At 34.2% G+C, this 13,680-nt stretch overlaps 1 protein-coding gene across 1 annotated transcript; it reads right to left on the bottom strand.

Annotated features, from left to right (window-relative positions):
- Positions 1–5,896, bottom strand: LOC126724085 (vicianin hydrolase-like). The gene is made up of 13 exons (XM_050428278.1): positions 5,694–5,896; positions 5,508–5,577; positions 3,990–4,048; positions 3,432–3,507; positions 3,175–3,252; positions 2,711–2,798; positions 2,361–2,613; positions 2,053–2,168; positions 1,163–1,380; positions 1,045–1,076; positions 833–935; positions 643–751; positions 1–388 (listed from the first exon to the last, which is right to left on the bottom strand). The coding sequence occupies exons 1-13, from the start codon at positions 5,847–5,849 to the stop codon at positions 220–222; spliced, it is 1,527 nt and encodes a 508-aa protein (XP_050284235.1). The 5' UTR covers positions 5,850–5,896; the 3' UTR covers positions 1–219.
- Positions 5,897–13,680: the final 7,784 nt, after the last annotated feature.

The following is a 13,680-nucleotide window of genomic DNA, read 5'->3' as shown; positions in this document are numbered from 1 at the left end:
TGAGACATGAATAGGACTTTTTCTTATTTAGATAGATGTCTAAACATGATGACCGGGTTTGGATGAAGAAGATTACATCTCCTTACATAAACAAACCTTTCTACTTAAGACATCACATACAAAACACAATAATCTCTCCAATAAACAAGACGAAGTTTGGAGAAAGAAAACATAGCTAGCTCTCCTTATTCTCACAGATCACACTGGCACAATGACGATTTATTTTAGGAGGAACGACTTGAACCAGTAGGCAGAGTATCTAAGGTGTCTTTTCAAGTTGTCCTTATAATCAATATAAGTAAGGCCAAATCGAGCTGTGAAACCAGCATCCCACTCAAAATCGTCCTGTAAAGACCACACATAATATCCCTTCACTTTGACACCCTCCCTGCCAAAATCACACTATTAGCCTTCACGTATTACAACAAAATGTATATTTAGTGACGAAAATTTTCTTCGCCTTTTTGATAAGCTTATTTTCATCATTTTACTTTGTTTATTGTGTATTATGTACAGTTATACCTTAGAAAAAAAGTGAAACTTTAAAAGGTTGTATAATCTATTTTAAGATGAAAATGAACTCATCCAAATGAATACAAATCAAGTAGAAAATAACAGGACATTATTTTCATCGACACTCACTTGATAGCTTGTGAAAGATATGATAAATGTCCATAATGGTATCTTATCCTCAAACTATCTTTGATGGCCTCTTTAACTGACAAGGAGCTATTTTTTGCATCAGCCATTCCTGCAAAAAGAAGAGCACAATCAATTACATTAAAAATATTAGTTAAGACAATGCAAAAACATGAGGGAAAAGTTTTGTTACCATTCTCCGTTATGTACACTACTGGATCGTTGTAATTCTTCTTTACATATAGCAGAAGCTCTCGAAGCCCCTTAGGATAGATGAAAAGCCAGCTCAATGCAGTCTACAAAACAATTTGCACTATATTGATTAGGTAAAAATAGCATACAAGCAACATGAAAAAGAAAATAACACAAATGCGTAAGTACACAGAGAGATAGAAGAATATGTACCGCTGTACCGATAGAAACCCCATTTTTTTCAGCTGTGGAGCAAAGAAAAATGTATTATAATCCTGGAATGGCAAAGAAAATGAAAAGGATATTATTATTATTATTTTTATTTGCTTACTAGTGAGAGTGGTTGCTCTGTCTGTGAGATAAGTAACGTTGACACCGTTGGCTGAGGGAGCATTTTCTGCATAATTTGAAGTGTAATAGTTTATACTAAGAAAATCAATGGACCCTTTTAGCAACTTGGATTGAGCTTCTGTGAATCTGGGTAGTCGTTCCTTTACTGCTGCTTTCATGCTCTGGGGATAGTCACCAAATGTGATTGGATGGGCAAACCTATACAAATAGTGGATAATATTTCAGTAACTTTTTTTTTTTTTTTTTTTCATATATAATAGTGTTAAATTATTGTGCTAATGGAAGTTTTTCATATAAATACTACAATGTAGAAAATGAGTGATATTACTATAAATTTTACCATATAATATTTACAATGTAACAATAACAAAAAAATAATTAATTAATTCTGACATTTATTTATTATGTTATAGCCACCTACTAATCACATTTATTTCTATGTTAGTTTTCAAAGATTATGTAGTAAAATTTGAAATATTTATAATATTTTTCAAAGAAAAATATGAACAAATAGGGGAAAAAATGATGGGAAAACAAAATTGTTTTTAAGAAGAGTAATAATTATCTCATACATCAAATGTATATATCCTCTTGCTAACATTGTATGGACTTTATAACTGTGTGGGATATGGATTGGGATCCAGTGCAATTGCTTCGTGCAATTCACCCAAGTCCTTCACAATTTTTTTTTTTAGTTTTTTACCTTTATTTTTTTTACTTTTCTTCATTTTTTATAATTAACGATTGAGATTTAAAGTTTTTTTTGCAAATTTAAATCTCAATCATCCATACCAATTGCATCTGATCTCGATCCGTGGGATATTCATGTACTCAAAGGGACCAAAAATTTATGTCACAATCAATACTCACCAACCAAACAAGAAATCAAGAGCTCTGGAGGCTGCCTTTTTGCTGCTAGAAGACTGGTCTTTTGGTATAAACCAATGGGTCACAATTGTAATCCCAATTTCTCCCTTTTGATGTGGCTGCACTCATATTAAAGTCAATCACAATTTTTCCAACATGACATAATCACTTTGTTAAATTAACATTACAACGTTTATTAGTGGGAAATATGAAAAAAAAAATTTCATCAAAATGAAATACTATAATATAATCCTTTTTGTTTATTTCTCTTTGTAATTTTTTTTCGAAAATATATATATATATATACAAACCTTGTATTTCTCCCTATACAACTTCACAGCATATGCATGAGCAAGAAGCAAGTGATGGGCAACAATGTAGGGTTCAGTGGCTGAGTTACCAGCAGTACAATTTCCAGCATAGCTAGAACATCGCCCCGGTGCAAAAGAACCAGAGCTATACCCATACATGGTCCATCCATTTGGTTCATTCATCGTAACCCAATGCTTGACTCGATCTCCAAATGTTTTGAAGCAAAAATTAACATAAGCCACATAATCCTCCCTATTGATAAAACCAGATGGTCATTAGTTATTCATATTGCACAAGCTTAATTTTAAGAATTGCAATGCATATATTTTGTCCCATTGTCTAGACTTACACTATCTTGGGGCTTAAGAATGCACCATACTCCTCATCTAGTGCTTGGGGAGTATCAAAATGGAGCAAAGTCACAAAGGGTGTGATACCTGCGCGCCCGGCCCAATGGGAATTCAAATTTAGAAATGGCATATAATTAAAAATAGTAAAATAGTGAAATTTTCAATTTTTTTTTTAAAAATTCTTTCAAACCATTTTAATAAACCCATTGAAGGTCATAACAAATTATACCTAATTATTCCTTTTTTTTCCCCCATTTTTGGCTAAGTGAATGAGGCAAATATATAATTTTTTTTTCCCAATACATTCCATTATTTTTAAATTCTAATAGAAATAAGTGTTCAGCTCATTTCATGAAAGGAGAGGGCTTTGATTACACATCATTGTGTATAGCATATAGTTTGATATGTATAGCATTAGAAACATTGCATTAGCTGAAAATAAAAGAAAAGTTCCGAACTTCACCATTGGAGAGGAGCTCGTTAATGAGGTTGTTGTAGAAAGTCACAGCTTTTGGGTTAACTCCCCCACTTACTTTGCCCTCTGGAGACAAAAGTACATTATTCAATGCTATCATATGTCCCATTTGCAATACGACAAATATGAACTAAGTTTTTTCCAGATTTGTGATCACTGTCGGTGTCATGGGACCCAACTGAGATCACATCAATAGCCAATGAATTTTGATCATTGAGATTGATCTAGTGTAACAAGGGTCTTACTTGGGAACAATCTGGACCATGAGATGGAGAATCTGAAGGAGTCCAAACCAATCTTTTTCACTAATTGTACGTCTTCCTGCAACATTTTTAGAAATTAATTAGAAAATAAAAATAAAAAATATTTTTTTATATTATTTCTTCATTTCTATTAAGATAATAAGTTATGATTAGAGCAACTTTAATTTTTTTTAAAGGTATCATTATTAGGTTTGTATCAAAAAAAAAAAAAAAAGGTTTGTATGTTGGCTTTAAGAGGTCCAATTATATTACTCAGACCACACATGTCTAATTCTACTTCCAAATTTTTTACATATACCCTGTAGAATTGAGATTACCGTGAAGATGTAGCCATCAAAATTTTCTTCCGTGAACATATGCCACTCAGCCAATTCATGTAAACTTTATGTTATCTCTCTCTACTCTATTTCTTCATATTTCCATTAACTCTCACAAATTTTACATTTAGCAACACTTATATAAAAAATATTTGTCTTTAAACTTATTGTAAAAAACAACAGATAAACACGTATAGATGGTCATTGGAGTTTTTGGGCATACCTTGTAACGATGATAGAAGTCTTGTGCCACATCTGCGTTGCTATAATCCGCAATTTTTGCTGTAGACCATCGTGAAAATTTCTCAAATCAAAACGGGAAAATTTTTATTGTGATCACATAAAGGTCCTTTACATGGCTATGAGTTTAATGTATCCAAATTCTGAAAAATAATGAAGATATTTTGTTTCAAAACCATTTGTGGAAAGCGGGTGTGGAAGTTCACAAACTAAAGGAGTTGGGGTCTAGTGGCAGATTGATATCGAACACAAAAAGACTTGACCAGTGAAAATCCTTAAATCTCTTCTACTTATATTTTTCTTAGTATTTTGTTGGATGTATACATGTGAGTAGAAATCTCACATAAAAAATAAAAAATAAAAAAATGAGAGAGAGAGACCAAATGAGTCAAAGAATTTATATAAATATAATTGGACAAGTAGTTTTAAGTTTTTAAATTTAGTAGTGTCTCCATGTGTTTGAGGTCTCATTTGGAGTCTCCACAATGTGTTAATTCTTCAACAAGTATCATAGCAATAAGCTAAAGTATAAGCTAAAGTTTAAAGTGTGGCAGCAGAATTGTGAGCCTTAAAGGGACGGTATCAGGCTATGTATTACTTTAAAAATTCCAGCAGTGATTATTGAGTTAGATGCTCAGGTAGTGGTAGACCTCTTGAAAAAGAATAATAGCCATTCAAGTGGCTGAGGGAGATCCCAATGGTCCAAATTCAACATTACTATCGAGAAGCAAATAAATGTGCCGATACCCTTGCTAGGAGGGGTGATCTTTTGCCCCAAGATTTTGTTATTTTTTTAGAACCCCCAGCTGAGGTGCTGTTTTTGCTTAGTTTGGATGTATTTGGGTTGTACTCTGATCGTGTTGTTTCTACTTAGTTTTTAATAAAGCTTCCTTTCTACCAAAAAAAATGAAGGCTTATCATTAACATTATTTATGGCATTAATCACATTTGTTATCATGCCTGATTGTAAATTTTTAACACGGTTAAATTACGATAACCTACACTGAGATTTGAGATAATACCAAACACATCCAAAAATTTTTTAAATGACCAAACTAATCCTAAACACTAACGCCGTTTGTAAACCAAACCCCGTTAGTTAATTTCATTTTCCCCTTTTCTTTTGCTCTCTCTCTTCTTCACAGAGATCAAACATCTCTCTCTCATTCTCAAGCTCAAGCACATAGACTCAGCAAAGGACCAAAAACCTCTGCCACTAAAACGGTTTCAGAGCCGGTTTACCCACAAACTCACGCTCTTCACTGCTGTTTAAAGACCAAATTGGTCATTTAAAAAAGGTTTTGGACGTGTTTGGTACTACCCCCAAACCTCAGGTAGGTTTTTATAATTTACCCTTTTAACAATTTTCTTAGCCAATACATGCAAGTAGCAGGTTACTAATAGTCTATGGAAAAGGATATGGAGCCTATGGACCACTTTGATATTTCTAATCCAATTGAGAAAGAGAGAGAGAGAGAGAGAGAGAAAGAGAGAAAGAGACCTTGCTGTTTCCTGGTGAAAACATCCCAAACATTAAGTCCTTTACCGTCAGTGAATGCTGCTCCTTCAGACTGAGAAAAAAGAAAACCAAACAAACATTATATGCTACCATGTGTACATGCTTTAATTTTATGAGTTTCTCTACAACTCTTTAAGAGTAACAGACTAATCCCATTACAATATTTACCTGGTAAGCAGCTGAACCAGCTCCAAATATGAAACCAGTTGGGAAAATGGTGCGGTTAAAAGGAACAGAATAATGGGCTGGTGTTGCACCTTGTGTGCTATCACACAAGGCAGCTAAGGCCAGGAGACATATCAGAAAAGGAGCTCGAGTTCCCATATGGCTAACCTAATTTGCTATGCTGAAAACTATACCTCCAAGCCTTCTAGCTTCGGTTTCTATATATAGAGAAAACGGGTTACTGATATAGTTTATCCGTAATATTAGTAAGAATAAAGATAAACTGTAGGATAGACCAGTCCCATAGATTTCCATGAGGTTAAACCCTTTTTTTTAACTACATTTTAAAGTTTCTTAAGTATATGACTTTTGTTATAACTTCTAGTACTATTTGTTGAAATGACATATCGATTGTGAATAGTTAAAAAAAAAAAAAAAAAAAAAAAAAAAAAAAAAAAAAGCGGTAAGTTTATATACTCATAATTGATTACTTCATCATGTTGTGAAAAAAATTACAGCAAAAGTTGTATCTTAGATTTATTGTTCTTATAACTCAAAACTGTTCAAATAAATTTGCAAATAATAAAGAAAGAATCTTTTAAATTTGATTTAGTTAGTAGAGTGAAATGATTCATTTAGGTATTTAATTTTGAATGCAGATTGTATACCTGAACAAAAAATAGAGCATCAATTTTTTTTTAATATAAAATAAGAAATACTTGTGCGATTGACATTTTCAAAAACTTTTAAATAAGCCAATAATTTATAAGCACTTCATAATTAATTACCAGATCACATATTTATTTATTTATTTTAATTTTAAATCCACTTTTTATTTCACCTTTAAACAAATAAATTGGCCAAACAGACACAATTGTTCACTTTATTATAAGTTTTGTAATATCATCACTTATAACCCATTGAATATCCTAAATTATTTAACTTATTTTGGGGACAAATATGTGAGACCTCATCAAAATGGACGTGATGAGGTTGTAGCCCCCCCTTTTTTTTTTATCAATATTATTTTTTTAAATTTAAAATTAAAAAAAAAAAAAAAAAAGATGATTCCTCCTAGAGTTTGGGGATAGTTTCAAATTAAAACCCAAATTTTAGAAAATTTCAATTATAGCAATCAATTTTTGAAATCGTTTTCTTCCTCAATATATATATATATATAGTTTCAATTTGCTCCCTCAGTTTTTTTTTTTTTTTTTTGAGAATATTTTTGCCCCCTCATCAGTTAATTACTATTGACAACAAGTAATAAAAATCATATTAGTTATAATTAAAACCTAGCTACAGATACCAAAAGTTATATAGAGGACTTTTTGAAGCATGATCTCCAGCTGTCCCTGACAATTAAAATTAATTATTGGTTAAAACTCTTGAATATTCCAACAACTTTTTTTCATGTGGTTATCATCAACCTTTTATTTTTTGAGAAAGTGGTTATCATCAACCTTGATCTCAAATCATCAGTAAATGTTGTCTTCATATTCTATCCTATCAAATTATTTGAAAAACAAATAATAGTGAATATTGAAAATGTCACATAGTTAAAATTTATAATTTATGAAATGATGCATTTTTGTTTGTCACCTCATTTAAAGAAGTATTGGAAATTGGAAATAATCAAAATTTTATTAACTTCCAAAGCGGACAATTTTTTCTTACCATTAGATTTTAAATAAATCTAGCAATATATCTAATTTCTACCCACTACTTTATTTTATTTATTATTTACAATCAACCACTTTAACAAAATTGCTTAGGTAGTTATAAAAGAGTAAGGAGATAAAAAATTTATAATATTTTTTAAAACTAGTAACATAGTAAGGTGTATAAATATATATTTAACCACGGTAAGTTGTATTAAGAGTAATACTTTCCCATAACACCAACCATTAAATACCACTTCAAATGTTTTTTTTTATTTTTTATTTTTAGCAAACCACTTCAATAGTTAGTACTTAGTAGCATGGTGAACTGTACAAGCTAGAGACTTATCTGGAGGTACATATACTCTTGCCCATTGGATACTCTGGTACTCTGCTAGAAATTATTTCTATCATTATGTAAGCAAAACAACACGCATGGTGAGACTCCTCTGTAGAGTAGAAAAGTAACATATTCTAGTTAATCAAATCTAAAATTCATTTACATCAAATTATGTAAAATTGTGTAAAAATACATAATTGCAATACTATTCATTTTACATTTAATTTTTTTATTATTTCTTTATGTTTCATTAATGGCCAAAGTAGTGTCTAGACTGTCAAGTACAATTTACTTAATTTTTCGTTACTTATAATCAAGAGTGGTTTTGAGGGGACAAAAGTAAAAATAATTTTGAAATTTGGGAGTTTTAATTGAAACTTTGCATTATGTAGGATTTAGTTTAAACAGCTCCCAAACTATAGGTAGAATTAATGTATTTTTTATAATAAAAAAAAAATCAATTGTTCATATATAGTTACACAAAAATCCATTTAATATATTTTTTTTCTAAGTAAGAGTTGTTCTAAGAGAGGGGGAAAGAAAATTTGAATGAATGACGTGGATTTTTTTGAAGCATGACGTCTAGCTGTCCCTGAGAATTATTGGCTACAATTCTTGACTTTTTTTTTTTTTGGAATATTCCAACAACCTTATTTTTCATATGGTAATCATTAACCTTGATCTCAAATCATTTCCTTGATGGATTCAGCAAAACAAAAATAAAAATCATCTCTTTGAAAGACATTAAAATCTTGTCTAAATCTTCTGTCCTATCAAATTATTTGAAAAATAAATAATATTAAAAAAATTAAAAATATCACAGTTAGAATTTATAATTTATGAAAAGATGCATCTTTTTTTTTTTTTTTTTTTTTTTTCACTTATCTAGCAATATAGCCAATTTCATACCTATTCACAGCATATTAAAATTGTGGACAATGAGTGGTAGACACTCTTTAAGCATTATTTTATCTATTCGTTATTCACAATCAACCACTTTAATCAAATTAAATCTGTCCGTGGGGCAAGACATATAACCCAGCGCCTGCTCTCGTAAAGTGACTCCATAATTGTACTTTGGGGAACTATCTAGAATTAAGATGAATTATTTCTTGAATAATATTAGGGAGGGAAAATTTTATAATATTTTTAAAAGCTATTATATAGCACTTCAATAAGTTTTTGTTTTTATTTTTTTTGGCACTTCAATAGTTAGTAGCATGGTGAACTGTACTGGCTAGAGACTTATCTGGAGGTATATACTCTTGCCTATTCGATACTCAGGTTACTCTGCTAGAAATCATTTCTCTCATTGTGTGGGCAAAATAGTACGCATGGTTACACCAACAGAATGACTTGGCCTAGGCCCCCCACGCCCAAAATAGAGTTTAAGATCATGTGCCTTTTCTGGACAAATCTGCAGATTTTAATTGTTGTTATGTCAGGATAGTTTTTGTTCGTGTAAGTATTTAATTTGGCATGTTTAATTTTATCAATTTATTTTATTATTTAGTTTATTTTTGTTACTATTCATAAGTTTTACTGTACTTTTTGATATTATTTATGAGCCCTACTATACTATTTCAGCTAACTTTTACATCTATCTATAATACTTTTAACAAAAAATTTTCATTTCCAACAAAAATCCCTAAAAGTAAAACTACTGCAATCCAGCAAAAAAGAAAAGTAAAACTACTATGCAGACAATTATAATTTTATTTTTTATTTTATTTTTTGGATAAGAAACAAAGCCATATAATTCTAATTCTTGAGCTTTTGGATTAATGTTATAGGAATCTGAATTATGGACTGAGTTTCACAGGTGCACTAACACCATGAAATATTTGTGGTGCACACTTGTAGCATTGCTTTTCTACACTCGTGTTGCATTGAGATAATTCTTATTATTTGTTTGTGGTTCACATTAGGTGTGAAACGTCAAATCATGTGAATTGGAAGGAATAAATATATGTTGTACGGACGTGAATGTTACTTCTTTTATTTCTTTTTTCTTTTTTTTTCAATGAGACGTGAATGTTACTTTGTATCTGTTTGGATTCAACTTAATCCTACGTTTACATTTTGCAACGTTTTTTTTTTTTTTTTTGCATGTAAACAGTAAAATCATGTGATTTTACTGTACAGGGGACAAAAAATACTGTTTTATACTGTTCATGTCTTGTTTACACACTATTTACGGGTCTCATAATACTATTTATATATTTAAAAATTATATTACTACAGTATTTTCAGTTTTCAGTTTTCAGTTTCAGCAAAAATAAATTCAATCGAAACATACCTTTGTGGGTTATAACAGTTTGTGTGTGAATTATGAATGCTATACTAGTGTTGTCTGGGTTATGAGAGAGAGAGAGTCTGGCCAAATTAACGCTTCAGCGACGTTAGTTTGGTCTGACTAAGTTGCACCCCATTGACCATCTAATCTTAGCATAGTTCAATCAAGTGTTTACTGTTTAGGCTTGTTGGCCACTTGGTTGGTCAAAGGATTGGCTTGACTCCGTTGAGCACTTGAGCTCATGTGAAGTCTTGGCAAACCACCGATCATCAACTATATAGTAGCATCTAACAGTTTTAACTATGCATGAAAATATAACATTATTTTGAAGGGGCATTTTTAGAGCATTTGCTAGTTGATTTAGAGCTCTTAACCTTGTTTAAATTTTAGCAATGATACATAACAACTTGTGATTTAAGTTTTGCTTTTTTTTTAATGTGCTCCATGGACTATATTCTCTGTTTTAGGTGGAATGACCTCCTCATGTTTTAATATTAATTTTCTCATTGAATATGTTATTACTATTGTTGCAATATGAATTAGGTCTACTTTTTAAGTCTATGTTTGTCTAAGCTTTTCATAACTTACAACATCAAGTGGTTTAGAGAGGCACCACAACACAACGTGAACCCTAAAACAATATCAAGAATTTAAATGAGAGAGATTGCAATATCTCGAATTATATGGATTAGATAAAATTTTGTTGTGCGGGCATGTATTGAATCTCACATGGAATGTTTATTAGGTCAAACAAGTTATGTAAATGATTACGAGAAATTCCAATTGTAATTGATTAGTTTTTTTTTTTTTTTGGAATATAGAGTAGATGTGGCTAACATTAACAAATAATAATCTTTGTTGGTCCAAGAGAAAGGATGACAGTTTCATGAGGATGGTGATCATATATAGAGGAATTTTTTGAAGTAGGAGAGTAACAACACTTTGAAAAGTTATGCCTCTCTCAAGGGTTGCAACACATCACCAATTCACACAACCATATTGTGAAGTAGACTTCATTTCAATGGGGGTGCATCATATAAAGCAGCAATATGAATCCACTTCTCATAGTGTATGGTGCCCACGTGCTATGAGAGAGAGGCTACATACAACCACTATATAAAATAATTTTTGCATTATGATGATACCGAAAACAATACCACCAATGAGTCACACGCTCCTCACTCGATCGCAAACGGCACCTGCACAACGAAAAGGAATAACCTAGCGGAGTGTACCGGTGTGGTACCGGCCAAATACCCTCCGAAGGTCAAGTTAGAACTATTCTCACTGCTCTAGAGTGCTAGAGAGGGTAAAATTATGCGTACCTCGGGTAACGAGAGTGCTAAAGTTTTTATAGTAGCGAGGGTCATCCCTCTTTTCCTTGGAGTAGAAGTCTTTTCCTTATAGGAGTCCTTTTGGGCGTAATTTCCGGGATCCTTTCCTTATAGGAGTCCCTTTGAATATTCTCTTGCGTGGGAAACAAGTCAACTCTTGACTTATCACATGGGAAGCAAGTCGACTTCATGACTCGACCGTCTGCCTCAACGCATCTCCTTCAGCTTTTTGGGCGTCACTTGATAAAACCGTCAGTCTTGGAGGCCATCAAATCCAACCGTCAGCTATTGCTCCGTCTATTTATTGAAGACAGCATAACACCGTCAGTATGAGGCTCTCTCCTTTTTATCCTCATCAGTTGCCCCCTACTCTATATGCTTGACGTTTAGAACCGTCAGCATGTGGAGTTATTTCTAAAGAAGAATTACGAATGATTCCTCGGGTCGCGAGCTATTCAATGCAAGGTCACGTGGCGCGCGATAGTTGGTCTCGTTTCTGGCACAGGCGTCGCCTCGCGTTTCGTGCGTTTTCCCCTTATATAAATATCACGCCTCACAGCCTTATTTCGCTATTTCAACCTCGAAGATCTTTCAAGAGAGAACCCGTCGCTTTTACTCACGATTCGCTCCGTCAGCTCTTACCAATACCGTCACACTTTGTTTTATTTATTCAAGATCTATTTCACCTGTAAGTTCCTTTTCCTTTCTGCTTCCTTTTTATTTTTATTTTTGCCCAAGAATTTTTCTTTTATTGAGAACGTCAGTCTAGGAACTTAGGGTGTATCCGTCACTTGTAGGTAGTCAGATGTCAAGTGACGCGTCGAGTGATCAGTCGTCAGTCCGCGATGGAGCGGGCTACGACGAAGTCTTTGGCTCAGGTCAAGAGTCCGACGGCTTTTTGGAGTCGTCAGGAAGAGAAACGTCCGCCCAATCCCTTAGTATTGACGTAGAGGACCGTGTTGAGGGAGTCAGGGAAGAGGTGTTAAGTGAGGTTGAGGTCGAGAGGGTCGACAAGGAAGTTGTTGACGACGGGACCTGGGAGGAAGGTGACGTAGAGATCGATAGTGACGAAGATAGGGGTGACGGTAGCGAGGTTAGTAGTGACGGTAATGAGGATGAGGATGACGAAGAGTCCAGTGAGGGAACTTCAGGGAGTTCTGGAGGTAACCGTCCCTTCATCCTTCCAGAGGAGTGGGCCGTCAATAAATTTCTCCCAAAGATGAGCAACAGAGTTTTTTCTGAGTTGCGTATCCGTTTCCAGATCCCAGATCACATTCCCCTCCGTCTCCCTAAAAAGAATGAGAAGTGTTATACAGGGAGGACGGCTGATGTGGGGATGTATGACGCCATGTTCGCAGCTGGCCTTAGGCTCCCACTGACGGCTTTACACCGTCAGCTGGCGGATTTCTTAGGATTGTCCGTCAGCCAGATCTCTCCGAATGCCTGGAGGATCTTTATCGGAGCTGAGGTTCTTTGGGGTCGCTTGAGTGGGGGGAACCGTCAACTTTCGCTAGACGAGTTCTTTTACTGCTACAGACCCCAGCACAAAGTATCCGCCAAGGGGACATATCACTTCGCACCTCGTGAAAAGAACTTAAGATTGGTGTTTGATATGCCGGATTCAAATAGGAATTGGAAAAATAGATTTTTCTTTGTTAAAGGGACGGACTGGGTGTGTCGCCCGGATGAATGGGATAAGTTGCCCGGGGGTTATTTTGATAACACTTGGGCTTATATTAGGGAGTCAGGTTGCCCCCGTCTCTTTCTTTTTACCGTCGCTTTTCATTTTCACCGTCTCTTTTTAACACTGTTTCCTTGTCTCAGCCATCACTCGTCCGGAGGTGTCTGACGAACAGAGGGATTTCATCCGTCGGATACTCACCATCTCACTTGAGCAACGTAGGTGTAGGGACTTGATAACCCTAGACACTCTACATTTGTATTGTGGTGGTCCTGAGCCGACGGTCGAAGCACGGAAGTTGGAAGACTTTTCAAGAAAACGTAAGTAAATGCGTTATTTAATCCGTCTGCTACTATTCATCCGTCAGATTACTTATCCGTTGGCTTTCTTTTTGCAGAGATGGAGGCTGCGAAGCAAAGGGTGAGGGCCGCTGCCGCCCGTAAGAAGGAAGAAGATAAAGCTAAGGGGAAGGATGGAGCGTCAACTCCTCATTCCTCTTTGAAGGGCTCAATCAAGAGGAAATCTGACGGAAAGGATAATCCTCCTTCCAAGAAGGTGGCCGTCACTCCTACGGACGCGCCCTCCCAGAAGTCACCTCCCAAGCTTAGTCACGGTGCTGGGAAAGGAGTGATGACTTCTTCTGGTCCTGTCGTTGAGGGGCCCCGTTGCTTGCTGACT

Source organism: Quercus robur, chromosome 4 (genome assembly GCF_932294415.1).
Source record: "Quercus robur chromosome 4, dhQueRobu3.1, whole genome shotgun sequence".
In the NCBI taxonomy this organism is placed as follows: Eukaryota; Viridiplantae; Streptophyta; class Magnoliopsida; order Fagales; family Fagaceae; genus Quercus; species Quercus robur.
The sequence above is the reverse complement of the archived record's forward strand: the minus strand, read 5'-3'. Positions and strand labels throughout refer to the sequence as shown.

Coding starts and splice junctions, on each gene's coding strand:
- LOC126724085 (XM_050428278.1), bottom strand. CDS start 5,849: ATGGGAACTCGAGCTCCTTTTCTGATATGTCTCCTGGCCTTAGCTGCC. Junction 4,049..5,507: donor TTTCACCAGGAAACAGCAAG/GTCTCTTTCTCT, acceptor GATGGTCTACAG/CAAAAATTGCGGATTATAGC. Junction 1,077..1,162: donor CAGAGCAACCACTCTCACTA/GTAAGCAAATAA, acceptor TTTGCTCCACAG/CTGAAAAAAATGGGGTTTCT.